Source organism: Aotus nancymaae, unplaced genomic scaffold, assembly GCF_030222135.1.
Source record: "Aotus nancymaae isolate 86718 unplaced genomic scaffold, 86718_ANA_hifiasm-v0.15.2.pri h1tg000002l, whole genome shotgun sequence".
Classification (NCBI taxonomy): Eukaryota; Metazoa; Chordata; class Mammalia; order Primates; family Aotidae; genus Aotus; species Aotus nancymaae.
The window spans coordinates 35,193,167-35,210,290 of record NW_026988413.1 but is presented as its reverse complement, the minus strand read 5'-3'; the positions used below and the strand labels follow the sequence as shown (position 1 = coordinate 35,210,290).

At 34.4% G+C, this 17,124-nt stretch overlaps 1 protein-coding gene across 2 annotated transcripts in view; it reads right to left on the bottom strand.

Moving 5' to 3' along the window:
* Nucleotides 1-1,483: 1,483 nt before the first annotated feature.
* FAM3C (FAM3 metabolism regulating signaling molecule C) overlaps nucleotides 1,484-17,124 on the bottom strand; it is a 47,025-nt gene continuing 31,384 nt past the window's right edge. For both annotated transcript variants that reach the window (XM_012474078.3, XM_012474079.3), the window contains exons 6-10: nucleotides 16,259-16,317; nucleotides 15,072-15,122; nucleotides 12,375-12,459; nucleotides 3,760-3,886; nucleotides 1,484-3,171 (exon numbers count right to left, since the gene is read on the bottom strand). In XM_012474078.3, the coding sequence (XP_012329501.1) occupies nucleotides 3,082-3,171; nucleotides 3,760-3,886; nucleotides 12,375-12,459; nucleotides 15,072-15,122; nucleotides 16,259-16,317 (412 nt within the window). In that variant the 3' untranslated portion in view covers nucleotides 1,484-3,081. The remainder of the gene's footprint in view (nucleotides 3,172-3,759; nucleotides 3,887-12,374; nucleotides 12,460-15,071; nucleotides 15,123-16,258; nucleotides 16,318-17,124) is intronic.

Genomic DNA, 17,124 nt, shown 5'->3' with positions numbered 1-17,124 from the left:
TCCTTTCTGACCACTCACAGAAGAGACATCCAACTGTCCAAAGTGTTTCCCCAGTATAGCTGCCCTCAAGGTCTCTACCCCCTCGCTGGCCAGGAGGAAGGTTCTGATGGCTGAAGAGCCTCTTAAAATTCCCTGGAGGGCTTTTACCATGCTGCCTGCACCAACCTATGACGCTCTTTTCATGCTGTCTAGCAACAAATGACTGATACTTCTTGGCCAGGCCTGCTTTTCACTCCAACTAGCCTTTGATTTGACTGAAAATTCAATAAAAGGGATCAAAGTAAGGTGCAAGCAGAGGGGGGAAAAAAAGGCTTAAATTGAGGGAGTTTTGAGATAAATATAAATTAACTAGTTAGAGCATGTAATCATCAAAAATCAAGTATATGGTAGAAAACTCATTCTGAAAAGAGACAGAATCCTTTTGAGGAATGCAAAGGTGCAATCTGTTACTTTATTCTATAGCTCTAAATTTACATAGATTTATTGCTGTACAAGAGGCTGAAATAATTAAAGAGTTATGTATAAGTGGCAATCTCCCTGATCGACACCATTTCTCGCTCCCATATTCATTTGAAAAAGTATTCTAAATCAATTTCCACTTTCAATTGCTCTAATAACTGAACATGGCACATTTTGCATTCAATTAAAGGAGAGTTTGTTGACCAAGTAACTTTTTTGGTCAAGTTATTTATAATTTACATAAATTTTTAAAGTATAAAGTACAATACAGGCTAAATGAACTGAGCTTTTATCTGTCATAAAATGATAAAATAGATGATTCACTTAAAAACAAGTCCAATATAGAAAGAACAATGATAAATTTCACATTAATCCAATTAAATTCAGGACTATAAAGATTCTGGTTCAATTTTTCTTTAATTTCCCAAATACCACTTATTTTCCTGCTTTCTCATTTAACACTCATATTACAATACACTTATTCTGGGACAGTACTGGATGACAAATAAAAAATATGCATCTATAAGCCCTTAAGCACCATTTCAAATAGTATGTCAATGTTAATTTGATTTTAATAAAGAAAATTCTTAACATTAAATGAGCACTGTTTCACATCTAAAGCATATTTTAAAGAGATCTGAAAATGCAGTATAAAATTATTGCTTTCAAAGTTAAATTGGCACAACCTACACGAGACTGAACTGAGACAAAAGCAAACTGCACCAGTTACACAACCAAACTTTGTCTTCTTTTGACATTTTACAGATCTGGAAAAGCCATCCTTTTACAGTCTTAATAAAAGGGCTTTTCTTGCCATCTAGATACTTAACTTCTTACATGTTAAGATACATCAAGGATATTACTGTCTTTATATATATATATATATATATATAAATATATATAAAGCAATATATACTTTTCCATGTTAGGCAGTTTAATAAATGCCTGAAAAACCTTTTGTGAGTTTTTGTGAAGTTCTGTAAGTATATTACTTTGCCAGATAATACAAAAAAAAATTCACGAAGCCAAACCAAGAGTATTTATTTTCATTATTTTAAAAAAATGCAGTATTTATTTCACAATCCCTGGAACTGTAAAATAACTATTCTTTTAATTTACAGAATGGGGGGGAAGTATTTTAAATGTCAAAATACACATGCTGAAGGTGATTTAAACAAATAAGCACCAAAAATCCCAAGTATACAAAAATTGCTTAAACATATAAGGTGCATTTATTCATGAATTACATTCAATTTAAAGGAAGAAACAGTACTCCAAAGTTCAGTAATAATTAAGAAATATCTGAATAGCTTCCAACTTGGTTTACAGCTAAGTAACAGATAACTGCTTTTAGGTTTTTTTATACAACCTACCTAAAATTCAGGTTCAAAATTTAAATGCTGCCTTATATTGTGAATGGCAGTTTAACCACTAAATTTGTTCCAGTTTGAGATACTTCATACACAACATATATTTAATGCCCTGAAAAATTCTGCTTAAAAACTGAGTTATTTAGTGAACATCTAAAGGTAACAAAAAAGTTAGATCTTCTATATTTTTATGTAGAATTGAGTATAAAGTCATTTGGGGTCAAATATAATTATTTTTTAAATGTTATCAGTCCACCCGGTAATAAGAACTTTTGTAAATATGTCACTATGGCTTCGGGCAATAAGTGCTATTATGAAGTAAGATAAACACAGGATTAATTTCTTGGTTTACAAATCAAAATTACTGTGCTATTAAAGCACGCCTCCTTCCAAACCACTTGGTCAACACTGATAACAATTAAGAAAAACATATGCTAGTATTGCTCTAAATATACTGACTTAGCTGTCCTGAATGACCTAATTAGATTGGGGAGGGGACTTGGCCTGGGTCTCCAGTTCTGTGAAGCTTCCACCTCCAGCCTTACTCTAAATAGCTTATACAAAATCGAGTTATTCCCACAGCTAACACAAATCCAGCAAGTTGTGGTCCTAAATGCCATCTACATTTACATATTTCCTTTTTTACTGTGTACATTAAAAAAGAATTTTGTTGTGCTTTTCACATATCCGATGTATGTTTTCATATTAAACATTTCTCAGTTTCTTGGGAAGGAAAGAAAAAGACCACAAAAAGAGGTACATCAGGAGAGTCTGACTGTAAAGTAACACTGTACATACAACTAGCCAAATCTCTTTTTAATTTAAAAGATAATGTCATCACAAGGCAATACATAGAGATGTAATAGAAAATAAAGTACCCACCCTAAAATCCATACTATTCCATGATATTTTCACAGCAACTAGTACATATATCAATATATTTTTCACAATCTGTTCAGTTACACATTGGGTATGATTTTAGAATTAAAGTATGTATTACCATAGCAGTCTAAAAATTGTACTTTTAAGGAAATGTGCTGAGACATGGTTCAGTGATTTGATCATCGTGATGACTATTTACAATGCTATCTATTTATGTTAGCAATAAATAATCCCGATATCAAAAGAGACAATACTCATGCACACATCAAGATGGCTGCATGCTCTTAAAATATTTACACATAGCTTTCCCCTTGATAGCTCTCCCATTAACAGTGAAAGTGCACTTTCTTCAATTCTGTCCACATTTCCATTAATCTTGCTTCTGGGGGATGCATCCTTCCATTTCTACAACTTCAGGCCATCCTTCATATTTGTTTGTGTCCTTATTGTTCTTTATGTGCTATTGGAACACAGTAATAGTATACAGTTTAAAAAAACCTTTGTGAACTAATTTGCAGTAACATTTTACACATTCTTATTTCAGTAATACTCAAGTTAACAATGAGTTCATATAAATTACTGTTCAAGATATTAAATGAGTGACCCTCAGGCTGTATCACACACATGGCAGACCCTCAAATAACAGCTGAAAGAATATGACACTACAGATGCTTTTAAAGGATTATTTGCTAGTCAAAACCTAACATTTATATTCTACTAAGTTCTAGATTATTTCCAAACTCAACTGATTCTAAAATCCAAAGTTCAGTTAAAATCTTCAATAACTAAAGCTTCCTAAAAGGCCTAAGATAGGCAATCCTATTCCAATGCATTGTCATGAAGGAAAAAAACATTCCCATGCAGAATTTTGTTTTGAAATTTAAAAGTATGCTGGTTATTTCAAATAACTGATTACCAAGAATTTATGACAAATATATGATCATATTACTGTTTGCTTTATCTAATTTTCAAATAGTTGGGATGGGAATATGTACGTAAGGTTTCACACAATTTGTTTTTGTTATTTCTGAGAGTCTAAGATACTAACCTGTTCAAAAGGGCTTTTAGTCTTAATGCCCTTCCCACCACAGAAGACCCAGTTGTCTCTAAAACCAAGATTAGTAATGGATGTGCTCCCCAATTCAGCAATGAGCCGTCGTGCCTCATCATTGAGTCTTGAAGAGGGAGAGAAAGAATACAACAATAAACAGAGAGTACTATATGCTAACACTGATTCACTAGGATATTAACACATAACATGAGGCAAAATGAGCCTTTAAATAACAGAACAAGTACCTGTTAGGTTTTTATTTAACAACAACAATTCACTCTCATTTAACTTGTTAAATTACACTTATCAAATAAATAAGGGATACCACAGTTAGTAGATGCCTACTCAGGCTAACCCAAGGTCTTAAGCAATCAATATTTTTATTAAATTATTGAATCTCCACTAAATCCTCTGTAAATTACATTTGAAAGGAATAAAGGTAAATGCTGACAAAAATCTGTATGTTTCTAATACTATGTTTTATTTAAAAGAAAATGAATTTTGAGAAGAGGGATATAAATTGTATTTCAGTGATAACTGCCAAGTGCTTACTTAATAAAAATGAAATTATTAACCACACAGCAGCTAAATGACTACTCGCAGGAGGAGAAGCAGTGGCAAAAGTCAACCACTAGGGAAACTACTAACTGAAAGATGTTACTAAAAAATTTTATGTAAGTGATCATCCTAATGTTCAATGATTTTCTCTCTCCTTTAACAGAAAAAGAAACTCAGTAGATAAATGCTAGCTGTAGAGCTGAAAAAAAAAAAAAAGAGAACAAAAAGTTAACTAAGGGCTACTTGGGCACATATTTGGCATTGAGTCCTATATATCGCCAAAAAGACATTTCTAATAGGTCACTTAGAGAGGTCTGTTCTGCTAAAACCTGAGGCAAGGCAAGTTTTATATTTGCAGAAAGCAGGAAAGCCAGTGAGGAAGGCACTTACTCATTCTACACTATTCTTTCAAACATCTCATGCTAGTATCAGCTCCTTTAATATCTTAGGGAAAGAAACACTACATAGAACAGTTCTCATTTAACTAAAGAAAAAGGGATACTCTTGTTTTTTTTTTAAAAAAAAAGCTTCATGAAACAGGAAAGAACTACGCATATCATTAAACTTTCATGATTGATGCCAACCACATCCATAGAGGCAGTGAAGCTGTTCTGACGACCACAGCCTGGGCAGTGCTGTCCACCTGGAGGAAGTTCACTAGAATCAGCAAGAAAATAAGCCACAGCCTGTGGAGTATTTAGCCTTTCAGATTCACCTCCTATGAAAAGTGGTACATTATAGCCAAGAGAACTAAAAAGAAGTGAAATGACTGTGCAAAAGAACCAATCTCAGCCTCTGTGAAGACTGAGACTTTCACATGAAATCTGTGCGCTTGCACTGGCTTTCCCTCCACAGTTCCTCTGTAGCTTTGTTTCCTGTGCCCACCCTTACATGAATTATCCATAACTTTTCACTTGTTTGCTCACTTGTTAAGCAACTTTTGTGCTAGAGGGAAATGCCCCCAAATTATCACCTGTACCTTGTTTTCTTGTTTCCAAATGCTATTAGGATGCCATGGATCTAAAAGTCTGTCAAATTCCACTTGCATAGTTTATCCAAATATTCTATTTTCTAACTACCTACAGAAATCTACACTTGCATCATCTGTGCTAGTGATAAGTTTTGCTGCTGTAACAAGAATAAATAGTATTGAAATGTGCAGAGCACAAGGCAGTAGGCTCAGTGGTCAGCTAAGTGGACTGCCTCCTGCAGAGAGGCTTTGGGGTTCCATTCACATTTACATCTCAAAAAATTATGAATTGACACCTCACAGGCCTTCAGGCTCCTCATAAACAGCTGAAATAATGGATGTGAAGTTCACAAATGATAAGAGATCGCTTTATACAGGAAAAACTCCCTGCACGTAAGAGGTTATCCAAATGCAGGTCTAGCCTGCTGCAAAAAGGAAAATCTTATCCAAGAATTTTGCAACAACTAAGAAATATGTTGAAGGGCAGTCAGGCATTCTTACTTTTGTACTTCTGAATTTCAAAAGTGATCATTATGATCTGTATGAATAAACCAAGCTTATTTAGCCAGAGATCTGGGGGCAACTTAGACTGAGCTTTATGCTTTGACTCCATGAATCTTTCTCCTTGCTTTTCCATTAGAAGATACTGAGATCATGTGCAGACACATATTAACATAGCAGGCCTGAGCTTGGAAAGGCCTACTAGCAAGATTGACCCGTGACTGGCATCTGGCCACTTGAAATTGGGGAGGGCTCCTATCATTTTCAAAACTGGTAAGAATGGTTCACTGTGTCTAAATAGTAGGCAAAACAATGAAATTTATGCTGAACACTTGTTTTTTTTCTCTGGGAGTCTGGTATTTTGCAACAGGTTGGGCAGAGGGTGCCTACACAATCAGCCCCTATTACCATCCCTGGGCAATGAGTCCCTAATAAGCTTCCTTGTAGACATTTCCCATGTGTTGTCCTAATTGGTTGCTGGAAGAATTAAGCATGTCCTATTTGACTCCACTTGGGAGAAGACTCCTGGTTCCCTCTAGACTTTGTCCCATGAAACTTTTCCCTTTGCTGCTTTTACTTTGTGTATTTTTGCTTTAACAAATCATAGCCCTGAGACCTACTGGAGAACTATTAAAACTGGGGGTGATTTGGAGGATGCCTGACACATAGCCCTGTTTATATCTAACTATAGTTTTATAACAAGATGACTTTGTCAATGACTTCTAACGCTTTCTGATCTGCCTATGTAGAGTTTGGTGGATTATTTTATTATTATATTTAGATACCTTCTATTTAAGTAAAGAAAACCTTTGTATTTCAAAAGTTTAAAATCATGTAACATAGCCAGTATTTTGAACAATACATTGAATATACAGGAAGTGTCAAAATGCCCCCTTTTTTTAAAAGCCAGGGCAGCAAATATATTTTTATATAGCATAAAGGTTAGAGATACAAACTTTTTATTCTACATAGGAGCACCTTGAGTTTGTTACATATATTTTAATCCTTACTAATGGTCTTAACTTGCTGAGTTGTTAAAAATTTATGTCAAATCAATTATTGTAGTGAAGATTTTTCTTCAAAATGAACAGAAATTATCCTGTGATAAACCGGGATAGACAGAGAAAGGTATGAAGCTTTTCTATAAAACAATTTAACACTGCCCTGAGGCAATCTAAAGTAGAAAAGGGAGGAAGTAGGAACTAGACAAAGGAGTCTGCCTCAATCCTTGCTGGGAAAGAAGGTATATCTGACAGTCCTACAGTCGCACCATCAAACCAAGCCAATGCTGCCTTTCTGGAAGCACAGAAAGCAACAAGGACAATATTATGGGCTCACTTCTAATTAATAGGGAAGAACAAACTGCGAAGGAGAAGTGTCAGAAACTCTGGAAGAAAATCACCATATTACCTTAGGGCACTGAAGAATAAGAAATGCTAATGATATATAGCATAAATGGTGACCCAGCCTAGATTTTAAAAAGAACATATTATAGAAAGTTCAGATTAGACATTTCTATGAAGGAACACAACTCTTTAAAAACAACAGAAAAGGCCGGGCGCGGTGGCTCAAGCCTGTAATCCCAGCACTTTGGGAGGCCGAGGCGGGTGGATCACGAGGTCAAGAGATCGAGACCATCCTGGTCAACATGGTGAAACCCCGTCTCTACTAAAAATACAAAAAAATAGCTGGGCACGGTGGCATGTGCCTGTAATCCCAGCTACTCAGGAGGCTGAGGCAGGAGAATTGCCTGAACCCAGGAGGTAGAGTTTGCGGTGAGCCGAGATCGCGCCATTGCACTCCAGTCTGGGTAACAAGAGCGAAACTCCATCTCAAAAAAAAAAAAACAACAGAAAAACTTGATAATTTTCACTATATAATTGCTAACACTCCCAGAAAAAAAATGGAGCATAGTTTCTAAATTAGTGCTACCATAAAGAATGTTTTATGATGGGCTCAAACTTAAGAAAGGAAGTGTGCAAAATTACAAAACAAACCACATAACTAATGACAATATTTTTAATACTAATACCAGGGAAGACCTGTAGTGCTCAGAATGAGATGAAACTCATAAAATTATTAAAAGCCACAGAAACAGCTTTTGCTACTAAGTGTTAATAACAAAGGAACCCACTGTTTCACAAAAATGATATATCAACAGATCAAAGCATGACTATTTTTTCCAGGGAGCCAAACATTCTTCGATCAACATAAAAAGGGAATAGTAGCTCAAGAAGTCCATATACGTGCTCTAAAGTAAATTGAAGCCTCCAGTCCTGTGAACCCCTCTCCGCCTCCACACTTTTAGATTGTAAAGGAACTTGTTGACATAATCTTCAAGGTAGTGTCAGTTATTTTAGAAGCATCATGGAAAGTGGGGGATGCTAATACATTAGAAGTAAAATATTCCAGTTTTCAAAAAAGGAAAAAGCCAAGTTAGCATCATCTCAACTATTTCAGCTTTTGAAGAGGCTTTCAGGCAGTAGATCAGGGTACTGTAATTAGCACAGTACACGAATTTCAAGTGGGCATCTGATAGTCTCAGAAAATAATCTGTATGAATAAAATAATGAAATAGCAACTGGAGGGTATGCCTGTTAGGGTACACTGGCAGCTGTCTGAAAAGTAGTTTCTGCAGCTGATTAACAGATGCATCCTTTGGAGGAAGCCTCTAGCAGGGGGTAAACACTTTTATCAATGACTTATATTTAGACATAAGCATGACTTTGGAGAGAGTACAAAGCCTGGATCATGGAAACCTCACAGGACAAATGTCAGAATCAAGACCAAGTGGGCCTAAATCAGCAAAATTAAATTTAACAAGGATAAATGAAAATAAAGGCCCTCATTTAGATTAAACAAAGTCAAGTTCTGAATGAAGAGAAAGACCTGATTTGACAGTGGTTTACAGAAAAAAGAAAAAAAGCCCGAGATCAAATAAAAAGATCTGAGAATTTAACTTGACCAAAAACTCACAAGCCAAAAATGTGATGTGACTGTTTAAAGGAAACTAATACAATTCTAGTCTGCATGAATAATCAAAGAAATGTAATCTCTACAACATGGTAAGCTAGCATCTGCATTGTACCTTGTGCTGGCCAGACCACATCTGGAACTCTGTGTTTGATTTGATGCACTCATTTTAAGAGAGACAATAATCAACTAGAGAATGCCTAAGAAATATGGCCAGGAGGATGAAACAAATTAGAAACTAAACATGATAAAAAGTGAAAAGAGCCTGTGTATTAAACCTGAAAAAGAGAAAACTTAAAGAAAAATACCAATTAGCTTCAAATACTTGAAGTATCAAATGATTTCGGGAATACACTTACTGTTTTGTTGTTTCATCTAACCAAATTAAAGAACATCATGCAGAATTTAGAGGGAGACCACTCTGACAACATGACATTGTCTTGTGACTATTTTGTTTCAATCTATTTCAAATGGAGAAATGAAAGGGTACTGGCACATTTAGTCAGTAGGGAGTTAAGCAAAGGTATTCACAGAGAACAAGGAAATCCTGCCCAGGCTCCAATGCTGCTTTAGGTGACCTTTATAAGATCCCTTCTTACTCTAAGACATTCATATTGAAACCCTTCACTTAGGCATAACATGTCACAGAGTATTCTCTCCAAAAGGAAAAATACAATTGCCAAGTTTAGCTTGCTCATAAGCCATTATATCCTTTATAAACAAAGAACAACTTATTTTAGTGAGGGTCAGGGAGGACGGTAGGCATCATTAGAGAACTACATTCCTGCAAGTATAAGTTTTCTTAGATGTAAGTTTTTCCTCTATCTTGTTTTATAAATGGGCTTCACAGAATCAAGAAACACCATGATTAACAAAGGAAAAGAGGTTTCCTTAGGGCAGAACTTCAGAGCCTTTCACTGTAAATCCCGAAGAGGGGGAAAATACAAGGCACCATCCTCCAACTTCTTTGACCATTGCATGTACTTGTAAAGGACTGGAGTTCTACCAAACACACTCTGGGAAACGAGGTGATAGAGATCAGTCCTAGTCAATATGCGGAAGTTCACAGCACTTTACAGCAGGCTTATCATGATTGGGAGAAACTAGGATCAGAGACAGCTGGGTCCTGCTTTCTCTGGTCAACATGCCACCCAACTTTCTCTCTTGGAAAGAGCAGGGACATTCAGTGTACATACTTAACATTCTTGGGTGTAAATGGAAGAAAATGAGGTAAAATTCAATGGCCTTAAATAAGGAAAAGCCGTAATACAATAGCAGCAATAAGCAGAATTTCTATTCATATATAAGAGAGGGTATAGCACAACTGGTAAATCACTGCAAATGTGCCACAGTCAGACCCCTGTCAAGATAAAAGGTTTTTAAAATATATTTAATAGATGTAGACTTCAAAAGGTTTGTCCATTTCAATATAAAAGATATGTTTACAATTCCTTTTTACCAGTATTTAGGAAAAGGAAATCTCTGAAATATAAATTCATGTGCCCCAAACTCATACAACCCAATTCATTTAAAAACACAGAAGATGAATCATATATTGACCAAGTGACCAAATGTAAAGAAATTAAAAGTTTAGATTTTTATTTTGCTCTAGAGGTTGAACTCTCTTCCAGTGCTGCTTCTGGTGTATTTAATGGGCACCAAAAAACAGCTGTAAAAGAGTAAACATCATTCCCGCCCTAGTTCTTAGTTGTGGTTACAATTTATTATTAGCATGTTAGCAGATTAAGGGAACCACTCTGATTCCCATCAGGTATAACAAAATAATCTGGTGAAAAATAGAGGTCATATTTGTCAATTCAGAAAAATGGGGCCTTTTCTTTTTAGAGTTAAAAACCTCAAATTTAGCATGTAATAGCCTATTCTCTCAGCAAAAGCAAATAGCAAATTACCTGATTTTTGATAATGAGAGCCTAATTACCTCCTGTTTCATTCTATTTAGGTAGATGAAAATGCTTGAATAGGCAAATTTTATGCTAACCTTCAATTTATGGATTTAATATATTCTTAGTTGAACCAGATAAAATGCACAATGTCAATGAAATTACTTCAGCTTACAACCATTTATAAAGTAGAACTGTTTTCTTCATGTAAATCTGTGATAATATAGATATAAAATAATACATTTATAAAAATCAATACATAAAAAGACATGGCATATTTCTGTATAAAATCTTGTAGTATTAAGGTTATCTGTCAATTAAAATTTATAAAGGATTCTTAATAAGTCATCTTAACAAAAGTCAGAGAAAAATTTATTTTTTCTAGAAAGAATAATATTAAAGGGGATTTAATCTCAACCAGAGACATAAAGTACAATTACTTTTATAAAACAATTTTAAAATAATTGAAAGTGTCTTTCTGGAACAGCGATAAATAGGTCAAGTGAATGGAACAGAACAGAAATGCCAGAGATAAAGCCAAATCTACATAAGAACACAGGCACTGAGTGTCATGGGGAAATTATAAATGGATTTTTAAAAACACATGAAAACAGCGAAATCACTGGAAAAGAAAATCTACTAAATATCTAATCTGGAGATGGAAAAATACTTTTCAAGTATAAAAGTAGATGAGACTCATAGAAAAATACACAGAATTGACTATATAGGCATTAGTCTAAACTTCTAAAATTCAAAAAGCACCCTAAACCAACAAAATTAAAAGAAAATATCTTTTCAAGCTCTTAGAAATGAAACTTAAAAAAATTAAGAATTGGTGCCATGAAACTTCTGCAAAAAAAATTGGGAAAAAATTTTAAAAATCCATTTTAAAAACGTGCAAATCCTTTAATTGATCATTTCCACTTTAAGATAGTATATTTTACTAAGTACAAAAATTAGAACCAGCCTGAGTCTAGCAATAGGCACCCATTAAACAGGCTATAAATCATGACATTTAAAAAACCAGACTGGGCAGACAATTTTTTATAAAGAATATTTAATAATAAGGGGAAATATTCGCCATATAAGTGAAGAGATGTGCTATAAATACTATCATTCTAAATATTTAAAATGAAAAAAAAAAGTGTGTTAAGTCATCTGGAATGGAAACTAGAACACCATCAGTGGTTACTGCTGGACAGTGAGACGGATTGAAACTTGGCCTCTTCTTTTGCTTTCCAAACGTTTTCCAAATGTTTACAACATATACTATTTTAGGAAAAAGTTATAAAACTACTATTTATTAAACTTATTTAAAATACAACACACTTGTATCTTTGACAATTAACTCCATTTCTAGAAATTTACCCTAATGACATAATAATAGGGAAACTTTTAAATAAAGGTGAGTCCATCTACTGACAAATATTAATGCCAGGAAAAACAATTTGAGAACGTTAAGAACCAGAATATAAAAGAAAGTATAAAAAATGTTATATATGATGTGATTCTAATTTCATGACAATATATGTGTGATACATATTTACATAGAAAAACAGGAAGAAAGCAAAGAAAAAAAATTGTTAGTTGTGTTTATCTGGTGGTTTGATTGCTCAATGTTACAGATTTTTTTTTTAATGAAAATGTAATACTTTTATAATTACAAATTATAGCTCCAAAAAGTTCTGTAAAGTTTTAAGTTTACATACTTGGTTGCTCCATCATCGTATGTTCCCATTAAAACTATTGTTCCATCTTGTATGGCCTTCAGAAACTCAATAAATGGTGCCACATCTGAAGAAAAATAAAGGGTTAAGGGTTTTAAAAAATGACTGAATAGCCATCATGATCATCTCTAAAAGTAATATTACAAAACATAAAGTATCTGTAAATCAATAATTTCTAACGTAAAGTAATCCAAAAGATAGACAAATCTTATAGAGAAAAACTGTTAAGTTTTGTCCCTTAATATAATTCCACTATCAACTTACGATTTCCCATTTCTGATTTATCCTGTGTCTTCTGTACCGATATTCCTGGGACTAAGTATGAAAAAAACCATAGTAAGTCATGTAAAAGCATGACTTATGAAATAAGAAATTTAAAGATCTCTCAGATGTGAATAATTGGGATCCTGAAACATTCTGGGGTCCATGCATAATCTTAAGAAGACATGAGAGGTGTGTGGACTCCCTAAGTGTATGTAATACTGTTTGTATGGGCTGAGCACAGTGACTCTCATCTGTAATCCTAGCACTTTCGAAGGTCAGGACTGGGGGATCTCTTGACTCCAGGACCTTGAAACAAGACTGGGCAATATAGTGAGACCTCATCTCTACAAAAAAAATTTTAAATTAGCTGAGCTTGGTGGCACGTGCCTATAGTCCTAGCTACTCAGGAAGTTGAGGCAGGGAGACTGCTTTCAGGCCAGGAGGTGGAGGCTGCAGTGAGCTGAGATCATACCACTGCACTCCAGCCTGGATGACAGCAAGATCCTGTCTCAAAAAACCAAAAACCAAATGAAAAAAAAGCACAACATTGTTTGTAAGGGTACTTTACTAGAAAGGATACACAGCTTTTCTCCAATTCTCAAAGATATCTGTAATTTTTAGAAAATCTAAAAATACACATATACATGGATTTAGAGAATACTTTAGGTATAACACTTGTTATAAACTGGAAGAAGGAATGTAGGTTAGGTAATCACTAAAAGCCAAACTAATTGTACCAAATATTATAGTCACTACTCATTTTATCTACTGCATCAAAATCCACAAGAACTTCAAAATAAACCACTTCAGTGACTATAAACTGTTGATGCCAGATACATAGGTCAGATTCTATAAACCATTTAACATCTTGAACTCTTTATAATGTCAGGGTTCCTTATAGCTCCAAAGTCTAATTCTACTCCAAAATGGGGTTACTTCAAATGTACTCAGTTTCTTTCCACAGCAAAGTTTCCAAGGACTTTCTGTAATTGATTATATTTTATAATAGCATTTTCAATTCAAAAGATATAACAAAGCAGCTAACAAATTACTTCAATTTAAATGCAAAGGTGGCAATAAACTGCAACAATTTCCTAACTAGAAGAATGTTTTGGCAGTAATTAATCCACCTGTGACAAGAGGAGTAGGGAATATCGGAGCTTCTGGTCATATGACTCATTTCAGTAACAGTTCTGTAAGACTGTTTCTACTAATAAATTTTGGCAAGATCAATTTATGCCTTTAGAATCTAAAATGGATGGTCACATTTTAAGTTTACACAGCTTTGACAGCTATGGAATTTTGTCCTAATCTCATTTAAGAACAAAATAATACATGGCATCTTATTACAAGCTGAAGATATGTTAGAGAAGCTAAATTATCTGAGAACTCTTCACATGAATTTCAGGAAGCCTAATCGCTGTTGGCTTCTAGGGAATATGTAAATAGAATGGGGAGGTGCAGGGGAGATCCTCATACTGATAAATCTCTCAAATTAACTTAAAGAATCAAAAGATTGTGTTGGCCTTCCTTCAAACTTGAGGAAAAAAACCCATTCTTTTGAGCAGCATTCTTCTTTAGGGTGCCAGTCCCTTGCCTCCGCGTGCTGGTGACTTCTTCCCACTCCTTATAGGACTTCCAAATATGGAAAGGGAAAATATCTGTGGATTGATTTACGTCCAATGAACAAGAAAGAAAATTCTATTTCTTCCTTCAAATACTCATCTAGCTAAAAAATTAGCCACAAGTCAAAGGGTAGAACTGGGATGAATAACAGGACTACTTTTCTAAAACTGATGGTTTATCTTGTCTTTCTAATGCTCTTAATTATGATTCATTTTTGAGACTGAAAAATCACATGTCAAAAAAAAATCAATTCCCATCACTTAAGAATGCTTACATTGGTTATTCTGGTCTTCAAATTACCTATTTTTTTTTTATTATAATTTTTTTTTTTTTATTGCATTTTAGATTTTGGGGTACATGTGAAAAACATGCAAGGTTGTTGCATAGGTGCATACGTGGCAGTGTGATTTGCTGCCTCCCTCCCCTTCACCTATATCTGGCATTTCTCCCCATGCTATCCCTCCCCTTTTTTTTAATTTTTAGACAGAAACCTAAAGGAGCCCAAAGCTTTTGAATCAATTATCCTGTAGAAAACAATTTTTTTTAAATCTCAATTTTGATATTACTGTCTTCAATTACACACCACAAAAATTTTTTCTAAGAACAAAGTATATATAACATGAATGATAATTTAAATACAACTGGACAATTAGTGAACAGAAAGTGAGGGAAACAAAATGAACTAACACAAATAGCATCATCATTCTCTCATTAATGGGCCGCATGGTACTGAGGTGATTAAGTCAGTCCCAGCAAAAGAACACAAAGTCATATGTTATTTACACTTACCTCCTCCCCACATGTCAAAATATTTAGTGTCTAATACTTCTCCTGTTTTTCCTAAAAGAGATTAAATTCATATCAAATTATGCAACTGAAATATATCATATACTGTGGAAGACCAATGATCTTATCCAACGATTGATATGAATTCATTAGGAGAGAAAAAACTATTTTAAGAATAATGTAAAATCTGAATATATTTTTAAAGGGTAATTTTTTTTAATAGAACTTTCTCATTAATCTTTTAAGCCAAAGGATGAAAAACAGAAGTTCATTACTGACTGTAGACCATTCCAATTCAGTTAGATATACTTCATCCTTATTTGTTACCGTATTCTCTTATTTTAAAATTACTCAAAAATAAACCTTTTACAAAAAAGTTATCTCCTTGAATCAGATGCCATATTCTATATTAAACCATTTTTAAAATAAAATTTACATTAACTTGCCCTATAAAATGTATTTTCTGCTATTGATGAAATAGACAGAGAGATGCCAAACCGTTTACCTAAGGAAATGAAGAAGGCAGAAACATAAAAATTTACTTCTTGCTGTGAAAGTAGTAAAATATAGTTTTTTACACTATGAAACTAGAGTGGTTTCTATATATTCCACAAGCATCCTACACAGCTTTATGGAATACTTATTGTACCAGAACAGAGAGGATCGATATGCAGTTAGGCCTCACTTTATGGTTTCAGGGTTTTGGCTTTGATTTTGAAGGAAAACTTGAGATGTTCAGGATTCAATGAACTTACTCATACTAATTAACCTACCAGAAGAATGTGGCCAATAATGAAAAATTACAATAAATTCTTATTCTTTGTTCCTCCCCCTACACTATTTAATTGTCCACCATCCTTTGTCATTTTACACCCCTTTAATCCTGTCAACCTATCTTCTTCTTAGGATTCCAAAATTTGAAGCAAGATTTTATCAATGTGATGTTAGATTCTTGTTTTCTGACAATCTGTGGGAAGCTCTTGCACAGCAAGTTAGGATACTTTCAAGAAACATGCTTTGAATCCTTAGATACCAAGTCTTAACCTATAGGTTTTTTGCAGGGCAAGGATGGGAGAGAGGGCTTTATCATCAAGAGCAGCACTTTCAAACCTGACCCCTTGATAGTGCATTTTACTTTGAAACACAAAAATACCCAGATTACATCCATAAGCTAAAATAATTGTTCTTACCATTTGCCAAGGCAACATTGATCCCTCTTCCAACATTATTCTTAACACCACTCATTAAACTGAAGGGAGAGAAATTGAAATAAATTTATAATTAAACATTGTACAATAACATATCAGAAAAATAAAGTCATGCAAAAAAAGATTAGAGAAACATTATACATATTTTCAATTGTTCAGCGCTGCAGAGGAAATTAAAAACATGTCTAAGTCAGAGAAGACAGTCTAATACTGAATAATTTTAAAGCAACATCCTTAAATAATAATTCACAAATAGAAATATATATTTTAAAATATTAGAGCTGAAATAATAGACCATTTTTGTACTGTTCTGCTTCAGATTATTCTTAGACCACGGACATCAAGCACATGCTTTGCACTATTCTTAAGATATCAAACAACAGATCATCTCTTTTCTGCTTTCTGCAATATCAGCGTGACACGAAATGGACATGAGATACTAGCCCCATCTTTTAAAATTTAAAAACAGAGCTCTCAGCCTTAGCGCCATTTCTTTTGGAAACCTCTGCACCATGAGAGCCAAGTGGAGGAAGAAACGAATGCGCAGGCTGAAGTGCAAAAGAAGAAAGATGAGGCAGAGGTCCAAGTAAACCACTAGCTTGTTGCACCGTGGAGGCCACAGGAGCAGAAACATGGAATGCCAGATGCTGGGGATGCTGGTACAAGTTGTGGGACTGCATGCTACTGTCTAGAGCTTGTCTCAATGGATCTAGAACTTCATCGCCATCTGATCGCCGATCACCTCTGAGACCCACCTTGCTCATAACCAAAACTGCCCATGTTGGTCCTTTGCCCTGGACCTGTGACATTCTGGACTATTTCTGTGTTTACTTGTGGCCGAGTGTAAC